At 42.3% G+C, this 26691-nt stretch overlaps 1 protein-coding gene across 1 annotated transcript in view; it reads right to left on the bottom strand.

The window, feature by feature from the left end:
• Positions 1 to 940: 940 nt before the first annotated feature.
• Positions 941 to 26691, bottom strand: part of LOC131095402 (splicing regulatory glutamine/lysine-rich protein 1-like) — a 94794-nt gene continuing 69043 nt past the window's right edge. Inside the window, exons 9-13 of the mRNA XM_058043096.1 lie at positions 25319 to 25435; positions 20146 to 20652; positions 3253 to 3339; positions 2480 to 2609; positions 941 to 1093 (exon numbers count right to left, since the gene is read on the bottom strand). Of these exons, the coding sequence (XP_057899079.1) occupies positions 941 to 1093; positions 2480 to 2609; positions 3253 to 3339; positions 20146 to 20652; positions 25319 to 25435 (994 nt within the window). The remainder of the gene's footprint in view (positions 1094 to 2479; positions 2610 to 3252; positions 3340 to 20145; positions 20653 to 25318; positions 25436 to 26691) is intronic.

Here is a 26691-nt window from a genome sequence, read left to right as displayed (position 1 = left end):
CACTAAAGCTTCTGCGTGTGATCCCATAGTTTTTTAAATAAGTAAGAAAAAAAATATTTCATAATGGCACCAGTACTATTTGCAGCTGAACAGACACACTGCCGTACAACTCAAAACAAAGCTGTAAGTTATCATAATATCATATAAATGTGCTTACATCTGGAAGGACAAAAATAAACAAAAAACCAAAACAACCCCAAAATAACCCAGTAAGCTAACTTATTATCTATAACATAGCCATGTTCCTTTTTGGAACAGAAATTATCGTGCATTGTTCAAGTACTTTAAAAGAAGTAATTATTTTAAGCATAACAGTAAGAAATTGTTTTAAATAAAATCCAAGAATCGCAAGAAGTAAGCAAATGAAAAACAAACTAGTCAGTGGGCATTTAACATAAGAACCATAAAACTGTGTTTATGTTTAAAAATAATTTTCATTTATAACAGAAGAAAATGTGTACATTTATGCACCATTTAGAAGCACATCAAACAGTACACATTGAAGGTTTTGTAGATTTTTAACCTGAAAAGCAAGTCAATACAAAATTCATGAACAATCAGAACTTTAAACAATCTTCGATGCATATATTCAGCTTTTTTTTGATAGTACAGGTTTACATCTTTCAGTTTCTACTTATTTGTAACAGAAAATGGCAAAACTTAACATACATCATTTTACAAGTAAGTACAGCCATCATGGAGACCCATGGATTTTCAGACATGAATAGTTCTGATGTCATCTGCCTTTTCAGGGTATAACTACTGGTCTGTGCTCTCTTGCTTTACAGCAAGAAATAGACAAAACTGTCACTAGAATTGGAAGAGCTACTAGTACTATCACCATGTTCAGGTTGATTATGTTGATATTTTCTTCCTTGTTCTGGGAAATAAAAAGTTTCAGCTTTCATCCCTTAGTTGAGTCAGTGGTCCATTTTTTGCTTTAAACCTCTTCCATTTTAATTGAATGGTTTTCGTCATTTGGTTGATAGTTCCCATTCTGTTGCAATTGGATTTCACCAATCCTTTCTGTATCTCTATTGCCTACTTCCTTGTCAGTTTCTGAATTCTGATCCTCTTCAGTGTGATCTTTATCCTACCAAAGATAAAATTATTAAAAAAACCAAATTGTCTAAACATTACAAGATATGACTTCCAACCAATTACTGATATTTTTAATGCCTGAATTTTTACACACCTTGTTTCAGCAATTTTCAGAATAGAGGTATCAGGGGTTTTAAAAACTTTTAAATTAAGCATTATTTTAAAGTCTTTTTTTGTTTGTGTAATTGGATGAAGTTAGGCATTCGTAATAACCTGTCACCCAATAAATCATTGCCATAAAGTGATCTGTCATTATGATCAATATTCGGGTAATACCGAACAAGCAGTATCATGGCACCGATGAGAAAAAGCTCCCGAAATCAAAACTTTAACATGTGTTAAAACAGAATTGCAATTTTTCTTTTATATTTTTTGTCAGGTTAATTTTAAGAGAGTTCTTGGGTAAGGCAATTACTTAAGCATGTGGACAGAGTCATCTAAATCAGCTCTTTTATAACAGTTGAATAATTCCGAGTACCACAAATTACTCTTTAGAAGCATGCTGGGTTTTAAATTATAAATTAAACATTTGAAGACATTTCTTTTCTTAATCACATCACCTTCTATTTTGCAAGGGGAAAATCCCATACTACTCTTTTCTTAAATCTTCAGTTTTATTCCTGCAGAGTCAAATATGCAGTCCAGGACCAAAGCAACCAGGGAGAGGCTGAACTGCAGAATTGAAGTTTATTAAAAATCCTTTCAGATCAAAAGCCTGTGCTGGTTTTGGCATTAATGGAGCTCATTTTCTTCATAGGAATTAAAAGATGGGGGAAGGGGGGGGGGCATTCTGAGCAATGGTGTTTGTCTTCCCAAGTAACTGCTACACGTGATGGGGCCCTGATCTCCTGGAGATGGCTGAATACCTACCTGCCCATGAGAAGGAGTGAATGAATTCCTTGTTTTGCTTTGCTTGTGAGAACAGCATTTGCTTTTCCTATTAAACTGCCTTAATCTCAACCCACAAGTTGTCTCCCTTTTAGTCTTCTGATTTTCTCTCCCATCCCTTCAAGGAGGAGTGGGTGAGAGCAACTGTGTGGTGCTTAGTTGTTGGTCAGGGTTAAACCACAACAGGCAAACTAACCCTGAACCCTGCTGCTTAGTTATGCAATCTCCTTTATGCCTGCCCATACAGATAGGCAGCCAGTCAACTCCTAACATATGGCACAGAACAGAAAGAGAAAGAAATCAAAACAAAGTGTTTCAGTAACCTATTCACACAAGCTCAATCAAGTGGCAATACTTTGATAAAGAAAATGGGGGAAAAGAAGGGTGGGGAAAAGAAGGGTGAGAGAAAGAAAGATGAAGAAGGGAGGAAATTCCAATAATTGTTCCACTTGTAGCACTCCACTGTTTATCACCTGGTCACACAGCTTACCTTCAAAGTAGTGGTGCTTTTGTCAGATTTCTCCTTTCCCTCTTTTACTTTACTAATTTTTTTCTTGAAGTGTTCCCTTTCTTTTCTTTCATTATTTCTATCTCTTTCTATTTTTTTGTCCTTCTTGTTTCTGTTTAGGAAAATTTTTACTCAAATCAGAATTTGATCCCACAGCAACAAATGTACTACCAATGCATACTCTGTACTGTGCAGTAAATTGTACAATAACTATGAATGTTGGTATTCTGGTTTGCTTTCTTTCAGAAAGGTTCAGTCACTTACAAACATAACAAAAATGCCTTCACAAAGACAAGGGAAAAGAGCTAAAGGATGCACATGTTCAGTATACATGATATTTGCAAAGAGCTAACAGATTAAAAACTCTCCAGTTGAAAGCATACCAAAGATCAAATTGATATAGGGCTTTTTGGCCTGTTTTAACTTAGAACTGAATCATACTGACCAATTGAAATTATCTGAGATAACTAATGAAAAGGCAGTAAATCAATGAAAATACTTCCCAAATTGTTTTCAATATATTTATCTGCATCCACTTTTGAGTGTTCTGCTTATTGAAAAATAGACCTTTTCCTTAGAAATGAAAATTACTAAAGAGCTTTTTCCAAACTAAAAAACCAAAAGCCAGAAGAAACACAAATTGAGTTAGCTTATTTCATAACTATGATCTCTATATCGCATTTCAGTTTTAAAAAAATACTACAACTTTTTCCTCCTTTACTGCTCATTAGCTTTTATGTTTATAGCAAACTAACCTTCTCAGAGAAGGAGTTTGTGAAGACTTCTTTTTGGTCATTTTAGGAGACTTGGAGAGACTTCTACTCTTCCTTTTACGTCTTTCTCTGGAGGACCAAGAAATTCAAGATCACCAAAGAAGAAAAATAATAAACTCAGCAACTGAATAAAACCAGAAAGCTCTTAAAATGATCTGACAGAACTAAACAAATATTCCTGAATATAACATTATCTATGACCAATAGTATATGAACCATATAAACAACAACAACAAAAAAAATCATATGTTTCAGTTTGATGGGAAAGGAGAGAAAGGAAGTGAGAAGTAGGAAAAAAAAGTTGTGTCCTTCCTTTCAGATTTTAGTTTTATGCTTATCCTTACATGCTTGTACTTATATGTGATAACAATGGAAACACACTGTATTCACTAATCCTGTACTAAGTTTCTTCAGTCAGGAAAATAATACAATTGAATGAAAAGACAAATTAAGACAAAAGGCATAAACTTGAGCAATATAGACTTCAAAAATTAACATTGCAAGATTAAGATCACTAGAATTCCAGTTTAGTATGACTGATATTTAATTCTTGAATACATAAGCTAGCATTCATATTGGTTTAGTAGCAAGCAGTGCAAAATGAATCTCAAGCTGTTGTCAAAATCAAAATGAAAATGCTAATATCAATTGTTTTCCTAGCAGTCCATGCTCAGCAAACCTATGCATTATTCTATAACACACTGAAGAGCTCTTAGTATTTTACAAAACAGCTGTTTTATACAGATGTATGAAATTTGATGAAGTTGCTGTTATGGAGTCTGATCTCAAATAGAGTAGAACATTAAATAACTGGTTGCAAAAATACTGAGGCACATGTTAAAATAAAGTAAAAATTGATCAAGTAAAAGCTTCATTTAACATAAACATACTACCTATCTGTCAAAGATGACTCTTTCCTATCACCTCTTCATAGGGCAGGAAAAGCAGACAGGAAGAACCAACAAAGACAACAGGGAAGTTAAAAACTAATTGTCAGGGCATTTTAAGACACAAGACAAAAGTTACACTTATGCATACCAGCTTTTGCAATTCCCACTTGTGAGAGTCTGTCCGAATTTTCCCTCATCTGCCTCACGATCATCATTTGGGGACAACTGAAGAGAAGACCCCCCCCTGTGTTCTCTGTAGGAGAAAGTTACACATGCCACAGGCCTGAGAGCACAGTGCTAAGCTATTGTTCACAGGTGTTGTTTGCTGTATGCTACACTGAGCCCAAAGAAGGGGGCACCGTGCCCTTTTTGCAACAATAGCCTTGGAAGCTGTCCTGCCTCTCGGCCTGACTGGACTTCTCTTGAGTTCTGGGTGGTCCCCTGCAGAAGACCCCTCTCATTTGTTTGCAACCACCGTGACAGACAAACTTGAGATGTAAGAAGCTTCTCCATCAAGGACTGAGACATGAAACCCCTATGTGAAAAGGCCCCTCTCCTCCTTCCAAGGACTGGGACTGAAACCCCTAACCCGGGGAAGGTGTGTGGGGGGAGGCAAGCTGACCAAAGCGAGATGTTTGCCTGCAGGTTGTGACCACTGGAGCAAGAAAACAATGGCTCTCCTTTACTGCTGAGAACATGGACTATCTGTTACATCTATTCCTTATTGTATGTTCCCCCTCTCCTCACAATTTCCAATAGAGTTATCATAATAAAAACCTCTGAGTTAGCTAGAGATTTCGAGATCTCCCTGACGTAACAGGTGGATCCTCGACTGGACTGGACCAAAGGACTTCGTCTCTACGTTTGGTAGCTATATCTCCCTCTTTCTCTTTCTCTCTCTCTCTTTCTCTATCTTTTTCTCTCCCTTAATCTCTCTATCGCATTTTGCTGTGATCATTCAATAAAGGTGCATTTGTTTTGATTATCACTGCAAATCCCCTTGTACCGTGTTGGTTCTTTTTGCACCCTGAGATCAATCCACGAACCATCACGAACCCCATTCATACAGACGGATTGTGACACCACTGATTTTCTTTAATATTTAGGAAGGCCAAGAAAACAACAGCTATTAGATAAATTACAAAAGCATAAACTAAGATATACCTAGTATCACTATTTGGATTCATACTCTGACAGTATCATCTAGCTTGATCTCCTGATGCTGCACAGGACAAAAGTTCATAACTATTTTTTTCAGCAAGTTCTTAAGTTTGATTAAATTTTTGGTAAACAAAGATATAAAGTGGCCTCAAAATCATGGAAAGAACCTCCACAATCATTGATCAGCTGTTCGCTGGTTAACATGCACCTCATTTTGAACATCCTTACATTTATCACCACCTGTTTTCAAATGGGGACATTGGAAATTAATATATTGTTCTGACAGTGTTCCCACTTGGTCTACAATGAGTACATACCCTTTATTTTGTTTTCCTGCATACATTTCTGTGAGCAACCAAGTAAGCACCCTAGTAATTATGTTTCAACTAGAAACTGTTTATTCATTGAATCTAATTTTCAGTTTCTGCTTTTCATATTTCAAGTTGAAGAACTACAGCTGTGTATGACGCCATTCCTACCTCTATGCTACATTTGTCTGTAAAAAGATTTTTGTGTGCCTGTTTTTATTCACACTCTTAAGGAACACTAATACAGCAAAATTTAAGGAAAAATAGTTTGAAAAATTTGATACTGATTTTGTGACTCTAAATCATACACAGAACTAACATTCTTGCCTCAAAGGAAAAGTTCCACAGGGAAATGGCAGGAGCCAACTTCCTGTTGATTTAAATAAAGTTCACTAGAAATCACTCCAAGATTTGCCTTAGACCAACATTAGGTCTAGCGGTGCTAGAATTTTTTGAATTCTGAGACAGACAGAAGCTCTGAGACTGAGACATTTCACAACACCTGTCTCCAACTAGTAGTACTTGGAAGAATGATGGTAGTGTGGAATAAGACCCCCTCTACTCCACTCTCGTGAGCGTTGAGTAATACATTCTGTGCAGGTACCTCAGTGTGCAGATGCAGTGCGAGCTGCAGATTAAACTCTGGGTGGTGGGAAATAGCATGAGCCCCAGGAAGAGGCTGTGAACTGGCACTGACCTTTTGCACAACAAAGGGCACAGGGACCTGTAGCACCAGCCATGTGATCGGACACTGAGACACAGCAGGAGCTGAGGACTCAGGAGGAAGACCCCAGAATATTGTGCAGATAGACTGGAAGGATATAAAAGCCCAGGGATTCAGTTGTTCAGGGTCCCTCCTTGAAGGCACCAGCTTGAGCTGTTTGTGTGTTACTGCACCATGAATAAATTAAGGAATCAGATGTCTGAGACTGCTATGGGAAACCTGGGGTTGAGCTGGTAAGAAAATCATATGAGAGTGGGGTGTGTAAAAAACACAAAAAACTTGCTTATCAGCAACCTGGACAAAGGGATAGAATGTACCCTCAGTAAGTTTGCTGATAATACTAAACTAAGGGGAGTGGCTGATACACCTGAAGGCTGTGTTGCCATTCATCAGGACCTTGACAGGCTGGAGAGTTGGGCAGACAGAAACCTAATGAGGTTCAACAAGAGTAAGTGTAGGGTCCTGCACCTGGGGAGGAATAACCCCAAGGACCAGTATAGGCTGGAGCTGACCTACTAGAGAGCAGCTCTGTGGAGAAGGACCTGGAAGTCTTGGTGCATGACAAGTTGACCATGAGCCAGCAGTGTACCCTTGAGGCCAGGAGGGCCAATGATATGCTGGGGTGCATTGGGAAGAGTGTGATCAGCAGGTTGAGGGAGGTGATCCTCCCCCTCTATTTGGCCCTACTGAGGCCACATCTGGAGTTGTGTGTCCAGTTCTGGGCTCTTCAGTACAAGAAAGACAAAGAGTTACTGGAGACGGTTCAGTGGAGGGACACTAAGATGATGGGGGGGTCTGAAGCATCTCTCTTATGTGGAAACACTGTGGGAGATGGGCCTCTTTAGTCTAGAGAAGGCTCAGAGAGGGTATCATCACTACATATAAATATCTCAAAGGTAGGTGCCAAGAGAATGGTGCCAGAGTCTTTTCAGTGGTGCCCAGTGACAGAACCAGGAGCAATGGCCATAAACTAAAACACAAATAGTTCCATCTCAACATGAGGAAGAACTTCTTTATGTTGTGGGTGACAGAGTACTGGAACAGGTTGCCCAGGGAGGTTGTGGATTCTCCCTCTCAGGAGACATTCAAAACTCACCTGGACACATTTCTGTGTAACCTGCTCTAGGTAACACTGTGTTCCAGTGCAGTCTATATCAATTCACAGGAGTTTGTGGGGCTGTGTTTCCACCCCTGGGGCAGTTGGTTCCAGGTGTATTGGATTCCCCTCCAAGTGAAAGCAAACTGTGGCCTGCACTCTGCTGCCAAAGGGATTGAGAAAAATGAATTAGTGATATCAGTTGTGGCACCATCTGGCTGCTTTTGATTCCAGATCATATTGAAGTTCAAACATGTCTGGAACGGCAGCACTCAGAGGTGGTGTGACTTCATTGAGGCCACAATACTCCACTATCAGCCTCCATTCCACATTAAACTTTCACACTGGCCAGATGGGGCTGTTAATGGGTGAGTGGGTCCTGCTGATCACTCCTTGGCTCTGGGTGAGAGTTTAAGAGTCTCGGTTGGTGCAATATTGCTGTCGATGCACTGTCCTGGTAGCAATTGGTATTTGCTCATCTTCAACCTGCAGCAATCCCATGATGAAGAGATCTTCAGAGAGGTCAGGCAGGGTGGATAACTGTTTGATTTTTCTGTATTCACAGCTATACCAAAAGCCCATTTATACTCTTTGGATCCTTGAAGTACCTTCTCCTGAGGTAGTCAATGCCAAAGATACAAGGAGCCTCTGGGCCAGTCACAATGGTATGCTTTTCCCATTTGTCCCATTAAACTCACCTCAGCCTCTAATGCAGACAACTCCTGGCCTCTCCCTGTCACTCCAGAGATGCAGATGGATTCTACACTGTTCTGCCTTGATGGCATCAGTGTGCACTGTGCACCGGTATCTACTCAAGCTTTATACTTCTGGGGATCTGATGTGCCAGGCCATTAAATACACACAGTACAGTATACCGGGTCATCCCTTTCCTCCTCCTGGCTGAAGGCAGGGACCCTCTGTTCCTGGTCAGAGTATTCACTGTCTGACCTTTGGGATGCCAGATCAGAAGTGTCCTCACCAGGGTTAATGGAAGTGATTTCAGTTCTTTTATGTCTGGGAGATTGCTGATTGCTTTCTTGTGTCTCTGCAGTAATGACATGGAGTCAATTTGGATGACCCTTTCTTAACAGCTCTCTTCCCTCTCTGTTCACAGACATGGCCTTCCAGCTCAAAGGTGGGCTCACCATTCCACTTCCTCATGCTCTCTCTCTGGTCACACAGAAAGAACCAGAGTTCACCACATCGCTTGAGCTTGGGACTTCCCTCTGACCAGAGCAGGAGAGGACCAATCTCTTGAGCTGCCCCTACAAGCTGGGGTGATGGCTTGTAGGGATGAGGAAGTATCCAGTGTTTCTTCTACATTTCAGAGCCAGGAAGATGCCATCTCTACAGCTGGTGTATCCATTTGTGGATAATACAATGATACCAAGCTGCTGGAATATGATGCACGGGGGCTTTGAACCACCTTCCTCCACATGGACATTGTGCAAGGGACATCCTCTGGATCTTTAGGGACTGTGTCACTTTTTAGATCACTAGAGATGATTTCCAGCACTGCTACTTCTCTTAAGTACTGGATACCTTTGTCTGTAGTGGTCCACTTGTCTGGGGAGCTCACAAGATCTTCCTTAAATGGATATCTTGCCCTCATGCTTGCGACAAGACATTTCCAGAGTCTGCAAATTGCTCCTTCCTTTCCAGTTCCTCTTTCAGTTTTCTGATCCTTAGGAAGGCATCTCAGCTATTGGGCTTCATGACCTTCTAACTACTGACTGTTGGCCCCATTATCTCAGCACAAAAGCAGCCAGGCAGAAATCCGCTCACCTTGCTGGCAACTGTAATCTTTTTGCAAGTCTCAAAGTTCTGATGAGGCCAGGGACCAAGTTGTGGAGACCCTGGGGGGCATCCCCTGGGTTGGAGGGACACAAGACGCTTCCCTCAAAGCTGTTCAGCCCCACTGGCTCCTTTCCCTGTTCCTATGTCCCTGAGCCACTCTCTCCCTATTCCCTGATTGGCCCTCATCTTTGTGCTGCCTCGAGACCAGGTTCACCCCCTACCCCCTGGGGATTGAGTAACCTAGACCATATACACGTGTGGGCTTTGGGAACTCGGAACATCTCACTGCGCGGCTGAATTAAACATCTGTGAATATTATGCAAAGGCCTTTTTACTTCTTTACCCTGGACTTAACTAGCAGCAATTCAGGCTGCAATACCAAGTAACTTCAGTTTCCCATTTGATTTGCCTCACTCCTTTCAATTTATTTGTTGAAGGGCCTGCCTCTTGATCTAATCCCTCCTTTCCTACTGTTACTTCCTCTTCTTCTTCCTCCCTTACTAATTGGTAGTATGGGCCTGCAACTTGCCTTGTCCATTTTTTTGTTTTCACTACAGGGGCAATTACTGTAGTTGCTGTAGTTTGAGTCCCTGTCTCAGCCATAGTGTCCTCAAATGCAGTTTGGATTCCTGTGTCAACTATAGTCCTGTGAGAGTATTGAGCAGTGGTTCAGTTGGCACAGGCCAGGCTCTAGTACAGGGCAAGAAGCTGCTGGTTTTCATGGGGGTAAACAAGGCACCCTTCTATCAGTTGACAGGTCAGTTTACTAGGGTTGTTTACCTGTTTGGGTGTAAAGTCCCAGGCAATGGGAGGTGATAACTACCCTAGGAACCTGACCAAATTTTTCCACAGGGCAGATTTTCAATAGCTCTTCACATAAAGGTTGTTTTCTCTTATACCAGGATGATGACAGATTGTATGAATTCCATAGTGAACCAACAGTATCAGCTAATATTATTAAGAGTATTAAACAGCTTACATAAGGATGAGCAAAGACCATGAAAGTCTGCAGTACAAAATCATTCACATCCACCCTGGGCAGGGAGAAGAAGCTGTATTCACTCATCATTGTTTGTCTTAACATGTTCCCAAACTCAGCAAAACAGAGTGATAAGCAGCACAGCTGACAAACACCATGTCCTGCATAGGAGCTTACTACTTGAAAACTGCTATTTACCATTTACTATAGCATGCAATATATATATGTATAACTGCCTTTATCTTATCCCACATTTGGGCGCTGAAAGGACTGTAGTGGTTTGACCTTGGCCGGGTGTCAGGTGTCCAGTAAGCTGCTCTATCACTCCCCAGTGGAACAGGGGAGAGAATAAGATGGAAAACAACTAGTAAGTTAAGATAAGGCAGTTTACTAAAGCAAAGGAAAAAAAAACAAGCAAAAGTTTGTGCATGCATAGGCAAAGGGGAAAGTTAATCTCTGCTTCTCATCAGCGAATGATGTTCAGACACTTCCTGGGAAGCAGGGCTTCAGCATGTGTAGTGGTTGCTCTGGAAGGCAAATGTAGAATAATGAATCCCCCCTGTTCCTCCTCTCTCCCTTAGCTTTTATATCTGAGCTGACATCATATGGTATGTAATATCCCTTTGGTTAATTTGGGTCAGCTGGCCTGGTTGTGTCCCCTCCCAGGATCTTGCCTGCTCCCAGCCTCTTGATGGGGGGAAGGAATGTTAGAGGGACAGTGCTTCTCAGCAGTAGCCAAAACACTGGTATGTTATCAATACACTTCCAGCTACCAATGCTAAGCACATCACTGTGAGGGCTGCTAAGGAAAAAGGAACTCTATCTCAGTCAGATCCAATACAACCTGCTTTGGCAGAAGGGTTGGACTACATAATCTCCAGAGATCCCTTCTAACCCTAACAAGTCTGTGATTTTGTGTAGGGAGTCAAGCGGGGCATCCACAAGCATTTGTTATATTAGATATGGAGCCTCTGGTCACAATGTTGCTTGGTCTGTTCATGTGGTTGTGGTACCTCAGCTGTGGAAAGACTGTCCAAGATAGCAGACAAATTTGAAAGACTCGAGACAGCTAGAGAGGAAATGTCCCATGCCCCACCAGTATGGACCAGAGTCTGCTATTGGGAGCAAGCACCTCCCTGCTTGAGAGAGAGGGTACACACCACAAGGTAACCTGTGGTTTTATCTGTGTGCCCATGGAGAGGACATGAGGAAATGGGATGGAAAACCCACCTCTGTCCTAGCAACACATGTACGTGAGTTGAGAGGAAGGACAACCACTGCAGGAAATTCTTTAAGGATAAATGTCGCTCTAGTTTCCAGTGAGCAAGTGCTCAGACAGAATAGAAGGGATAATGTTACTTCTGATACTCTTGAAGGGACCTCCAAGTCATCTTTGCCATAAGTGAGCAATGAGTACTATGACCAGAACTAGAGGGGCCTTGCCTCCAGCAAGGTGGAGGAAAGGGACAATCGGATCTATTAGACTGTGAACATCCAATGGCCTGGCACATCAGACCCACAGGAGTATAAGGCATTAGTTGACATTGGTGCACAGTGTACCCTGATGCCATCAAAATATTTAAGGGCAGAATCCATCTCTATTTCTAGGGTGACAGGGGGATCCCAACAGCTGACTGTACTGGAAGCTAAAGTGAGCTTGACACAGAGCAAATGGCAAAAATACCCCATTGTGACTGGTCCAGAGGCCCCATGCATCCCTCACACAGATTACCTGAGGAGAGAGTATTTCAAGGACCCAAAAGGGCATCACTATGATTTTGGGATAGATGCTGTGGAGACAGTGGAAATTAAACAGCTGAATACCTTGCCTAGTTTCTCATAGAACCCTTCTGCTATGGAACTGATGAGGGTTGAAGAACAACAGGTACTGATCCCTACCACAACAGTGCACTGTCAGCAATACCGCACTAACTGGGACTCCATGGCCCCTGTCTGTGGATGATTTGTGAACTGGAGACCCAGGGAGTTGTCAGCAAGACTCACTCACCCTTTAATAGTCCTCTATGGCCAGTGCATAAGTCCAGTGGAGAGTGAAGACTGACACACTATTGTGGCCTGAACGAAGTCACACCACTGCTGAGTGATGCTGTGCCAGGCATACTGGAACTTGAGTCTAAACTGGAGTCCAAGGCAGCAAAGTGGTGCCACCATCAACATTACTAATGTGCTTCTCTCCATTATTCTGGCAGCAGAGTGCAGGCCACAGTTTGCATTTACCTGGAAGGGTGTCCAGTACACCGGAAATCAATTGCCCCAGGGGTGGAAACACAGCCCTTCCATTTGCCATGGACTGATACAGACTGCACTGGAAAAGGGTGAGGCTCCAGAACACTTGTAACACATTGATATCATCATGTGGGGCAACACAGCAGAAGAAGTTTTTGAGAAAGGGGAGAAGATATTCCAGATTCTGCTGAAGTCCAGTTTTGCCATAAAGTAGAGTAAGGCCAAGGGACCTGCTCAGGAAATTCAGTTTTAAGGAATAAATTGGTAAGATGGACATCATCAGACTACAATGGATGTGGTCAACAAAATAGCAGCTATGTTCCCACCAACCAGCAAGAAGGAAACACAAGCTTTCCTAGTCACTGTGGGTTTTTGGAGGATGCATATTTCAGAATATGGTCAGACTGTAAGTCCTCTCTACCTTCTGATAAGTTGGGTGCTGAACAACAAGAAGCTTTTGAACAAATTAAACAGAAGATTGTTCATGCAGTAGCCCTTGGGCCAGTCAGGACAGGACAAGATGTGAAAAATGTGCTCTACACTGCATCTGGGGAGATTGGTCTTTCCTGAAGCCTCTATCAAAAAGTACCCAAGAAGATTTAAGGATGACTCCTAGGGTTCTGGAGTCAAGGACACAAAGGATCCAAGGCCTGTTACACCTCAACTGAAAAAGTGATACTGGCAGCTTATAAAGGGATTGGAGCTGCTTCAGAAGTTACTGACACTGAAGCACAGCTCCTCCTGGCACCCTGACTGTCAGTGCTAGGCTGGATGCTCAAAGGGAAAGTCTCTGCAACACATCATGCCACTGATACTACCTGGAGTAAGTGGATTCCTTTGATCACACAATGAGCTTGAATAGGAAACCCCAATCACCCAGGGACCTTGGAAGTCATCATGAACTGGCACAAAAGTTAAAATTTCAGACTATCATCAGAAAAGGAGGAGAAGGTAAAATGTGCAGAGGTGGCACCACCATATAATCAGCTGCCAGAAAATGAAAAGCAATACACTCTCTTTAATGATGATTCCTGCCATATTGCAGGGATACATTGAAAATGGAAAGCTGCCATATGGAGTCCTATGCATCAAGTCGTGGAAGTTATTGAGGGACAAGGTGGATCAAGTCAGGTTGCAGACAAGAAAGATATTCAGCTGGCTTTAGATATCACTGAATAAGAGAAATGGCCAGCATTCTACCTCTGCACTGACTTGTGGATGGTAGGAAATGTTCTGTGGGGGTGGCTGGATCAATGGAAAAAGACCAATTGTCAGCAGAGAGGTAAACCTGTCTGGGCTGCAGAATTGTGGTAAGACACTGCTGCCTGGATAGAGCAGTAAATGTACATCATATAGATGCACACGTATTCAAGAGTAAGGCTACAGAAGAACATTGCAACAATGGACAGGTGGATCAGGCTGCCAAGATTAAAGCATCTCAGGTGGATCTGGACTGGCAGCATAAGGGTGAATTATTTCTGGCTGGATGGGTCCATGACACCTCAGGTCATCAGGGAAGAGATGCAACATACAGATGAGCTTGTGACCGAGGGGTGGACTTAACCATGGACACTATCTCCCAGGTTATCCATAACTGTGAAACATGAGCTATGATCAAGCAGGCCAAGCAGGTAAAGCCCCTGGTGGACAATGGTCAAAATATAAATATGGGGAGGCCTGGCAGATTGATCACATCACACTCCCACAGACCCATCAAGGCAAGCACTACGTACTTACTATGGTGGAAACAGCCATTGGATGGCTGGAGATGTACTCTGTGCCTTATGCCACTGCCCAGAACACTATCTTGGACCTTGAAAAGCAAGTCCTGTGGTGACATAGCACCTCAGATAGAATTGACTCAGATGATGGGACTCTTGAAAAATAGCCTCATAGACACCTTAGCCAGAGAGTATGGTATTGAGTGGGTGTATCATATTCCCTATCGTGCACCAACTCCTGGGAAAATTGAATAGTACAATGGACTGTTAAAAACCACTTTGAAAGCAATGGGTGGTGGGACCTTCAAACAGTGGGATCTATATCTAGTGAAGGCCACCTGGTTAGTTAACACCCAAGGCTCTACCAATCAAGTTGGCCCTGCCCAATCAAAACCTCCACATACTGTAGAAGGGGTTAAAGTTCCTGTGGTGCGTATGAGGAATGTGTTAGAGAAGACAGTTTGGATTAGTCTTGCCTCAAGCAAAGGCAAACCCATCCATGGGATTGTTTTTGCTCAAGGATGTGGGTGTACCTTGTGGATAATGCACATGGATGGAGAAACACGATGTGTGCCTCAAGGGGATTCGATTTTTGGATGAGAACAGTCGGTAATATTGAATTGTATAATACTGGTTGCTGAATGACACTTCAACTGTATGCTATAACTACCATGGACAATGAGGATGGACTGCTCCAGATACACCAGTCGTGAGTTCCTGATACAACTCGCAATCAGCCAACAGCACACCAGCCTTCCTGCCCTAGAAGACATCTAGGATGGACAGAACTCACAGTCATGGACTAAATTAACTTAACAGACATCTTGGAGGGATGGCCATTGACTATGGAAATTATATTTGTGCTTGTGTATATTTTATATATATATATATATATATATATATATATATATATATATATATTTTATATATATGTATGTATGTATATAGTTAGAAGGTGTAGGATTTGGGCATGAGTATATGGTATAGATTAAGGGGTGGATAATATCCTGATTCCAGCCAGGATAGGGTTAATTTCTACAGTAGTCAGGAGGGCTGGTTAGTTTATAACACCTCATTGCCAGGGGTGGGGGAAGGAGGTCTCTTTTGGGAGTATCATGGTGGAGGTTCCCCTATTACTGGGTTCCATGGTGAGTAATGGGTATGATTCAGTGAATCGTGTCCTCCTTCTCGTACATTGTTATTACTACTGTTGCTGTTACTGTTAGTTTTCTTATCTCACTGATGTTTACAGTAAACTGCTCTTATCTTGATGCATGATCTTTGCCTTTTGTGCCTTCAGTTCTCCTCTCAGCTTGCTGCAGGAGGGAGGGGGAGGGGGGAGTGAGGAAGTGGCATGTGGTTTGGAGCCTTTCAGTGGAAACACTAAATTGGGAAATACCATTCCTAAACCATGACAGAGGGGACACAACTAGGACAGCAGACCTGAATTGACCAAAGGGATATTCCATAACATATGATATCTGCTCAGATATAAAAGCTAAGAAAATGGGGAAGAAGGGGGAACATTCCTTATTTACAATGTTTGCCTTTGTGGAAAGATGCCTGGGGATAAAATTAGAGGAAACTGAGAAGTTATATTCACATCCTGAAATAAGTTATAAACAGTATGGAAATTATAGGCTAAAATACAGTTGCCACTTCCTGGATAGAATGCGGTTGGCATGCTCAAGACCTATTCTATGATAATTCCCCACACCCACAATCCGCAACCATAGCACCTGCTAAAGGGGATGGAATGGAGGGTGGAACCGAGTGGACACACTGCAGCTAGGCTCTGTTGAAATCCTTAAAGGGAGGGGAACTCAATGGTACTTTGCAGCTGATAAACCAAGTAGCACCTGTCAACCAGGGGAGATAGGAAAAGATGTCCTGCTGCTGAGCCATCAACTGTGTTGAAATTGCTCTCCTCATATGAACTTGCTTCATTATAGCCTAATTGTAATATGAATGCATAGCACCATCCCACAGTTACCCACCTCCAAGGTGTCACCACACCTCACTGGGCATGTGCTCTATATTTTTTTTACTGTATCTTTAAAAGCAAAGCAACAGAATTTTATACCAAGCAGTAACAAAGGTATGTATGACTAGAGTCACTCAAGCTCCACCTAAACATAAAGAAATAATATAAAAGTAAGTGGAGAATGGGAGAAAAGTTAGGGAAGACTCCATTGTAACTGTTGGGATCAGTCAACAGGTTGAACCTGTCTTTTTCCGGATAGGGATGCCTATTGGGTAAGAACCATACTCTGCATGCTGAATACTTTTAATGGGGAGGAGAGCTTGTCTGTGTATTGCTTTGAATACATTTTTGCAGTCAGATACCATCACTGACAATCCTTGAACCTTAACCTGTCACAATTTTATATTAATAGTGTTATTCCATTAACTGTTAGTGTTAGTCCTTCACAGGCACTGACAGTGGGTAACATAAATAAAGGGGAAGACTTGCTGAGGGGTCTCCCTTATGCTGTTGGTGTGTTTTCCTAAGTCAGTTGAGTCACCCTCCAATCCAGTTGGACTGTTCAGTGAAGGGTCTCCCTAACAGGAGGCTGACAGACTGGTTGGGCACTGGGGTCTCAGCTTTCCTGGGGTGCTTACAGACAAATTAAATACTAAGCATCCCCACACCAAGGGTTGAGGAAATCTCCCTTTTTAACGTGCCAGCCTTCCAGAGCAACTGCTACACATGCCTTGCTTCCCAGGAAGTGGCTGAATGGGAAGTAGAGAATTAATTTTTTTTTCTCTTTGCTTGTGCACACACCAACTTTCACTTTTGCTTTAGTAAACTGCCTTGTCTCAACCTATCAGTTGTTCTCTGTCGCAGTCGAGGCGGTCACAACATAAAGCAGAGACCACAAGCAGTCTCGGTAACACTTGGCAACAGTTTATTAGTGAAAATGGCTGATCTTTTATACACTTTCCAGTTGTTTACCCTTCTTCTACCTTAGCTATTGGCCACAATAATTCAATACCATGCCATTGGTGAAAAGTTACTCTGACTCCACCTAACTTTCTAAAAATGCTTCATCCAGCTGCAGAATGCTCTTATCTTCCTTCTCTCGATCTCCTTGGTTACGGCCTTGGAGAAAGCTCCTTATCAGCTTCTTCTTCTTCTTACTTCTTGCTCCTTTAGCTAACAGGCCCACTGCTAGCCCCTTCCACAGTTCTCCATCTTATTCTCTCTCCCTGTCCAGCTGAGAAAGAAGAGTGACAGAGCACCTTGGTGGGCACATGGCATCCAGCCAAGGTCAACCTACCACACCCATAATGGTAATTGGTGAGTGATCTCTCCCCTTTCTTATGTCAACTCTTGGTATTTTTCTCCCCCATCCAGTTGAGGAGAAGGAGCAATAGAGTTGCTTAGTGAGCACCTGGCATTCAACCTAGGTCAGTCCAGCACAATTAATTATCTAATTCAAGACTCCTGATACATACATGCAGTAATCGTTTTCAAAGTTAACAGAACTACCTCTACTCTGTGCAAGTAGTCAACTGTCCTGGGGTGACGTTATGATGCTTGTATCCCCATTCATATGTTCTGTGCCTTTAAGACCGGCTCTGAAGAGTGGAAGTTTTGTTTGGATTTCTCTTATCAGGGACACAGAGACGGGCAGTACATAGGGCTGTTTTCGCTTCTTGCTTTCAGCTTGCTGCTTTGCTTGCTCCCTTTTCTGCTCTCGCTTCTGCTCTGCTTTGGCTTCTGCTTATTAGCTAGTTTAGCTAAACAGTCCAAATTCCTTCCTGGACTGTTTCTCCTCTCCTGTTTCTGTGACCATCTCGAACCTGCTCCGGACTGGAACCCAGGAACACCGAGGGTTTGCACCGTTTGGCCTGCAGCAGCTGCCCCAGCGCCAGAGGGACTGAGAACAGAGCAACCACACCCGAAAGAGACTTTCTGATTTTGTCATCTTTCTCAGAGTGGTGTCATCTGGTATTGTTCATTTTGTGTGCTGGGGCTGCTGTGCCAGTCAAATAAACAGGTTCTTTCCACTTGTCTCTGAGGAATTCTTCCCGAACCAGTTGGGGGGAGGGGCCGTGTGAGTTTGCTCTCTGGAGGGGCCCTCCTTTGCAGATTCTTTACAAATTTGCCCTAAACCAGGACATCAACCCATAAAATAATGTTAATGTGTTAAAATAGGAAGCTGTATATGTTTAAAGAAGCCACAATATTTTGCCCATAAACCTCCAGAGCAGCATGGACATTTCATATAACCCAAACAATGTTCAGAAACCATTACAGCATTTTCTGCATTATATGAACCATAAACTCCTGAATTTTGAGGGGTATGAAAATTTTGCTTTTGTCTAGGGAAGTGATTATTATATGTAGAACTTCTCCCAATTCATCCAGCATTTCATTCTCTCAAGGTAACATAAAATTTTCTATCTGAATTTGTCACATGATGTTATTGAACTCCATAATTGCTGAAGTATTTGGAAAGCTTCTGAACTTAAATTAGCTGCTATGCTTTTGAAAATGTAGTATATGGTCGAGTTAATTCATGCTGTTTATGTATAAAATATTGTAAAATCCAAGCCATGTCTTTTGGCCACCTTGGCTGGGAGCAGAGTCTTATTTTTATTCAATTAGCTCCGGGAAAACATTAAGATAATATCAAGCCTGTTAACGTATGAATGGAACCTTCCTGGGCCATGATCACTGACTTCCCTGGAATGTCTGGGCCACTCAAGAGTGATCTGCTCATGGAAGATTGCATCTACTACCGGCACCACCCTTTACATGTGAATACCGACTCCTGGAGAGTGCTCTGACATCATCTAGACACCTGGAACCCAACTTTTGCCTACCTCTGCACATGTATAGCCCCAGCTCTGTGTGTGAAGGGACACAAAGGAACATTTGGTCATTTCTGCCCCAGGCAGCATAAACTGTATATAAGCTCACTGCAAGAAGCAGTCGGTGTGAACCAAGGGGGAGATTCTGACACTTTGGAGGTCAGATCCAGGTTCACCCAGTGCCGATCCCAGGCTCGACGCTGCCCTTGGCTGTGGTGGATTTTTTTCCCTGATCGAAACTATTTTGCTGAAAATCTAATAAATTATTGATGAAGTTTCTTATAAATTTGGCTCTTGATTTGATCATTTATAACAAATATGCTTGAGTTAGTCCAGTTACAGAGTTTAAAATAAATCTCACAGTCTCCTTTTGCTAGATTGAATTTACCCAGACTTCCACCCAGTTTACCCTCCCTCACAGGCAAAAACAACAGATAGATTAACCTTGACTGCTTTCCTGTTTACTGTCAGCATGGTTAAGAAGTGTTAATTTGTACTTGTATCTGGACATTTAACCAACGAAACAAGGCATACTTATTTTTCAACAGAGATACATACATTCACTTTGTGAATGGCTAGTCAGCCAAATAACATGCTTGCTTCCTGCTCTTCAGCCATCCAGCCAAGAGAATTCATTGCATGCCATCCTTTAGGTGGCCAAGTGGCAAATACTACCATCCAACTGTTCATAAGCCCAACAAATTCCGTTACAGACCAACACTGTACAACTGTACAACTTACTGTCAGTAAGGAAGAAACTATGTACCAGAGACTCCAACTTTCATTAGGACAAAGATGGTGTTTCATGTCCCTCTATCATAAGTTTTGGATGGCTCCAGCACAGTGAAATGGCATAAGAACCATCTACTTACTGTCCTCAAGGACTATACTATACAGTAATGTGAAAGGCAAGTATCAGTTGCCCAAAAATAAACTATTTTCCAACAAGCATCATATAGAGCTCTTTGGAATGGATTTTATTTTATAGGGAAATCTAAGAATCAGAAAGAATACAAATTGAATTGGTAAGTGGCATGGTGATACTGATAAATAAAAATTAGGATGTGCATTTTACATCGTGCATCACTGTACTGACAAGTCCAAAAAAGCATTTAAAAATTCTAAACAAACCTGCTGGAGCTACGAGATCTTGAAGAGCTATAGCTTCTTGGGGGTGTTCTGGATCTCTTCTCTTTCTTTTTTTTATCACCTCTCTCTTTTTCTCTTTCTTGCTCCTTCTTCTCATCTTTCTCCTTTTCTTTGTCCCCTTTTTCCCTTCTGTCCTTCTCGTCCTCCTTGTCCTTAATCTTCTCTCTATCCTTTTCCCCCTCTTTCATAACATCATATTTTTCCTTGTTCTGGTCTACCTCTTCTCTGTCTTTTTCCTTCTCCTTCTCCTTGTTCTTTTCCTTGTCCTTGTCCCTGTCTATATCCCTTTCCTTGACTCTAACTCTCTCTCGATCTTTATGCCGTTCTTTCTCCTGGTCCTTCTCCTTGTCCTTATCCCTGTGTCTCTCTTTATCTCGCTCTCTTTCCTTTTCTTTGTCCCAGGTTCTCTCCTTCTCTTTGTCTTGGTCTCTCTCCTTTTCTTTGGCCTTTTCTTTTTCCTTGACCTTTTCGTTGTCTCTTTTTTTGTCCCTGTGAAAAGCCAAACACAAATCCATTAATTAATATTTGAACTTTCCAATAAAATTACAACTAACTCTTTAGCATACATTAATTGTTCAAGACAAAATATATGTTTCTGTTTAAAAATAGTAATTATTCAAAATTTTCATTTGTCATCCCTGTTCACCATGTGGGAGAGGCTATATAGATAGGAAAAACTTGGAAACCAAATTGGGGAAGAGGGGGCAAAAATCAAATCAAACTATGATCGTCAAAGTGACATCACTACACTTTGAAAGAATGTCTTCTCACCTCACAGCTATGTTACCATACATACATAAATTGTCTACATTTTATCAGGAGTGAGACAAACTCTACAAATTGTAAACCCATTCTTTACTAAATAGGTGTACATGTAAAATGGACTGCAGATTAACCACACCCATGTGAATAATGACAACTGGCTGGACTGAAGTCTTTATTCTGCAGTGTTCTCTCACATAAATATCTTTTAACTGCTTGGAAATCCAATATCAGTCAATACACAGAAACAATAAACTGTGATAAAATTTCACCACATTCCCTCAAAAGGTAAATGTAAGGTAAAAACTCAACCAAGATGATTCAACTATCTGTAATGCCATTATGAATTAGAAAATTATTGAAAAATCAGTAAGACCATAAACACAGAAGCAAGGTAACAGAAAAAGTCAGCTTCTTTGTGATAGGGAGAATGACACATGTTCATAAAAACAGTGAGAAAAAAATCCACTGGATGTTCTAGTACACAAGCCAAATAAAAATTAATCATAAAATTATAGATTATGCTGAGTTAGAAGAGATCCTCAAGGATTATCAAAATCCAGCTCCTGGCCCTGCACACCACCATCCCCAAGAACCACACCATGTGCCTGAGAGCATTGTCCAAATGCTTCTCTAACTCTGACAGGCTTAGTGCTGTGACCACTTCCCTGGGGACTCTGTTCCAGTGCCCAACCACCCTCTGGATGAAGAACCTTTTCCTAATATCTAACCTAAACCTTCCCTGACAGCTTCATGATGTTCACTTGGGTCCTGTCACTGGCCACCTGTTGAAGTGAAGGGGAGACGACCATCCTTTAATGCATCAAACTCCTATTTATTGATTGATCAGTCACTTTAAATAACAGTGCTAATTGACTTCATGCATATTCCAAAATCCAGATCCATGATAGGCTAACAGAGAAAACTCTAACCACTCCTTTTGTTTTACAATACCTATAGTTGTTTATTAAAAACAAAACCAGTGTTCCCACTGTGATATGAAAGGTTCCCAAAACTTCCATATCTGTTCCCAGGGTGCCATCTTTTCCCAGAGAGGGTGTTTCGCTTGTTACGGGAAGACTGTCTGAGAACCTTATTGTTTATAAAGTGATGCCTGAGAGAGTCTAATTGTTTATAGAAATCAGCCTGGGAACTGCTTTTGGAACTGCTTCGCAACTACCTTTTACTGTTCTCTCAACTGTATGCCTTCATGGCCTTTTTCTTTAAGCCATGCTTGAACTAAACTCTCCACAGCCACCAGAGAAAAAAAGATCAGTGCCTGCCCCTCCGCTTTGTGATCAAACTGTAGATCATGATGAAGTCTTCCATCAGTCTCCTCCCAGCTAAACAAGCCAAGTGACCTCAGCTGCTCCTTGTATGGCTTCCCCTCTAGACCCTTCAGCATCTTCATAGCCCTCCTTTGGATGTTCTCCAATAGGTTTATATCTTTTTTACATTATGGAGCCCAAAAGTGCACACAGTTAGATCACAGCTTTGGCTGGATGTCTCGGGGATGGTTCTTTTGGTTTTGTTTTTTGTTTTGCATCCCGGGGTGGTCACTGCTGCCCCCCCCCCAGCTCTGGGAGTATCTCGATGAGTGAGAGCCAGCCCAGGATTTCCTGTGAAAGTTGGGGGGTGAGGGGTGGTTGCTTCCTCTTCTCGTGGGGCGATTTGGTCTCCACTGCCACGTGGTGGGACCTCTCTGAGACATACAGTTGCTGTTTGGCTTTTGCCCGTTTTTTTTTTTTTTTCTTTCCCCTTTCTCTTTGGCACTGTGACTTGAGCTTACTGCCTTGCTTCTCTGCTTCTTTGCTGTTTGGGAGCCCAGAGCCAGTGTGTGCCACACTGGGACCCTGGACCACCCTGTTCCCCTCCGGGGGCTGCCCCCCCCCCCCTCTGCACAGCCTGAACCAGGGGACCCAGGGGCCAGCCATGGCCAGTGAGCTACCACGGGGAGTGATCCCCCACCCAGCCCTGCTGCTCTCTGCCACTGCTTCGGGACTTCTTGCTACACTGTAACCTGACACCTGAACACCCTACAGTTTTGGGCACAGCCCTGGACTCTCTGCTACATTTTACTTGCTACCCGCAAGTGAGGCAGGCCCTGCCATCCCAGCCACTGCTCCGAGGTTCCTGCTACAGTCCATTTCACCATCTGCACGCCTGCCATCACCACATGAGAGATGCGTCTGAACTTGTGCCACAGCGCCCCCTGCAGCTGCGAAGGAATCCTCACACCTGCCCTACCCATCTGGGAGCCAGCAGCATCCCTGCTGGCTGTGACCATAACTACACTAAAGGGGAAAGTGCTTGACAGCTGAGAGAAGGCTGTTACTGGGTTTCTGGTTTTGTTTGTTGTTGCTGCCATAGTTATTGTTGTTAGTTTGCCTTGTTATACATATTAATACTAGTAAAGAACTGTTATTCCTTTTCCCATATCTTTGCCTGAAAGCCTCTTAATTTCAAAGTTACAATAATTTGGAGGGAAGGGGGTCAACTTTTCCATTCCAAGGGAGGTTCCCACGTTCCTTGGCAGACACCTGTCTTTCAAACCAAGACACTGAAAGACTACATTTTGGTAAAGGATTATTTGGAAGCACGAGACCCCAAACCATCTTTCTAACAAAGGAGACACATGACTCCTAGACCTGCCTCTAGGATATTTATACACACAGCCCTCACCTTTTTTTTATTGGAACAAGTGTTTGGCTACTAAGAAATGGTAGGCTTCTTTCATGGTCTGTGACCTGAAGGCTTTGGTTCCCATTAGGTTTTGGCAAATACCTCTTTATGTGTCTCACATACGAAATGTAAGATCATTAAGATGAAACAGCACACAGTCCCAGCAATAGCAAAGGGTTTCACAATGACCTAAGAAGCACCTTCTAGTAATTTATCACAGAGATTCCATTGGATTAGGCCCTTTCAGTGAGCAGCTATCTCAAGAAGCTCCAAACCGCAACAGAGTCAAAAGGATCCATCAATGAAACCCAGCTATGTAGCCTACCTCCTAACTCTTCCCACTGAGGTCCACAGGTCTGCAGTTTTATTTCCCACAAAACTTTTTTCCTCAGAAAACAATTGGACAATTTAAGTATGAAGCTCCCTTTAAATGAGTCAGAGGAATTAAAGAGATGAAACAGAAAGAAAAGTACCAAGGCTTCTATTCATTAAGCTACTTTTACAGTCACTTTTGCTTTGTGAATATTCACTATTTTACCCCTCAGAAAGTTACATTATCATCCAAGGAGATAAAGGAACTATTTTGTTGGATTTTCACAGTTCAATAATTAGATAATCAGACTTAAAAATTAATGGGCTAGGCAAAATACAGGTGTATTGGATGCTGAAATGTAAATATGTTACTTAATAGACATATACATTTATGCTTACAGTAGTGTATGGCCAATATGAAATAGCCAAAGGCAAAATAAAATAATCTCACATTGGAATGGGTCTGGTTGGGATGGACAGCAGAATGGCCCCACCGGCTTACTCAGAAAGCATTAACCTTAGGCCATGGGAAACATCTTGTTAAGGCGAGCAGCATGGAATGAGCATGGAATGATGGGAATACTTATGCAAAGTAAGCCATTCCATATAAGGCCATGTCCTGAACCCTACCCTCTGATTGGTTTGCTACAGTTTCCTTATTTAGTCAAGTTTTGTTCTCTACCCTGGTTAGATCCTGTCCCCTCAGCCTTGCCCCTCAGATAAAGTTCTGTTTGCCCCATTGTTAGGTCTTTGGATCTTGCCCCTTGTACTGTGCACAGCTTCTCCACATTTGTTATTTACGCGCATTATTAAAGGTTCTTATTTTCCAGGCAAATCCATTGCACTCGTCCGGTTATTTATTACCACACTCCCGGCTGACCTGGTCCCGGGGTCACACATGCCGGCATGACAATCTTGTGCACAAAAGCTTTATACATGTTCTCAGAATGCAGGATCAAGTTCAGCTTGAATCCAGAGTATAACTGCTGACAAGGCTGAAGAAGCATCATCCCCATTTTTGTAGCACAGGCTACACAGAACATACCTAATTCATTGGTTCAAGTCTGACAAGTTACCTACTTTCAATCAGCTTGATGTTGGTATAAATGCAGACTAGACTGGTATCAAAGTTTACATACCTCAGGGTTGTGGTTTAACCCCTGAAGGCACCATATGAACTACTATGAAAAAAATTAACTATATCACAGACAAAACCTGTACACTGAGCACAAAACAACCTTACTTTCTATTATTTTGTTCCACAAACAAAGCCTTGGGACAGGCTAAAGCATTTAGATTCCTTCCTTTGCCATCACCTAAAAAGTTTGTTAGATTTTTTTCAAAAACTTTGTACTATGTACTAAGATGAACAGTATAATTTCTGAGGAATGGAACTCACCAAGAATGAGAGCAACTTCTTGATTCCCACCTTTCCCTAGATCTAAACCGTGTTTTCAGGGGACTTCTGGATCTTCGTCTGTCCTTTTGTCTTGAGAGTGATCTGTTGCCAGATCTACTATATGAATAATGCCAGAAGAAAAATGATATTGAAACTTCATAAAAATTAGGTCAACCAAGAAGGGAAAAAAACCCACATAAATCTTGCCTCACTACATAAAATTATAGTTACACCTCAGTAGTATACTGCCAATCAACATTTTTGGTTTTTACTTTAAGCTTCACCAGGTGCATATGCTCTCCTTTGAAACAAAGCGCCATTTAAGTAATACTCATGTACTCCTGGTAACATTGGATGACAGCAGAGACAACACCTATGTGCTGTGTGACCAGGTGGATGATCTGCTCTGCCTGGTGGCAGAGCTTAAAGAGGAAGTGGAGGTGCTGAAGAGTATCAGGGAGTGTGAGAGAGAAATAGATTGGTGGAATCACACCCTTCAATCCCTGAAAAAAATGCAGTGGATGGAAGCTCAGCAAGAGTTGGAGAAGCCCTGACCCTCTCACCATTAGGCAGAAGGAGACCTAAAAAATGGAGGGGAATGGAAACAGGTCTCTGCTCAGGAGGTGGGAGAATCCCCTTGCAGCCTCCCTTGCATTCCCAGGTGCCCTTACAGAATAGGTATGAAGCTCTTGAACTCGAGGATCAGGCAGATGATAGTGAAGATCTATCTAAGGGGTTGACCAGAACAAGTCAGTCAACCAGACGGATCCCAACTACGGCTGTTAAGAAAGAAAGAAGGGTAATTGTCTAGGTCACTCCCTTCTGAAGGGAACCGAGGACCTGGTATGCCAACTGGACCCATCCCACAGGGAAGTCTGCTGCCTCTCTGGGGCCTGGGTAAAGGATATTACCAGAAGACTCCTTGGACTGATTCAGCCCTCTGATTATTCCCCACTGCTGGCTGCCCAGGTTGGCAGCGATGAGGTTGCTGAGAAAAGTCCTAGGGCAATCAAAAAGGACTTCAAAGCATTGAGGCAACTGCTTGAAGGGACAGGAGCACAGGTGCTGTTTTCCTCAATTCCTTCAGTAGCAGGGAAGAATGCCAAAAAGAACAGGAAAACCCACCTGGTCAACATGTGTCTCAAAGATCAGTGCCATCGGTGGAATTTCATCTTTTTTGATCAAGAGGTGGTTTATACAACACCAGGCCTGCTGGAAACAGATGGAGTTCACCTGTCTAGCAAAGGCAAAAGGATTCTAGCCTGTGAGTTGGCAGGGCTGATTGAGAGGGCTTTAAACTAGGTTTGCAGGAGACAGGGGAAAAGACCGGGGTCAGCAGAGATGAATTAAGGGGCGGCATGACAGTATTGGGG

The sequence above is a fragment of the Melospiza georgiana genome, chromosome W (genome assembly GCF_028018845.1).
Source record: "Melospiza georgiana isolate bMelGeo1 chromosome W, bMelGeo1.pri, whole genome shotgun sequence".
Taxonomy (NCBI): Eukaryota; Metazoa; Chordata; class Aves; order Passeriformes; family Passerellidae; genus Melospiza; species Melospiza georgiana.
Note: the sequence above shows the minus strand (reverse complement) of the source record. Positions and strands in the feature narration are given on the sequence as shown.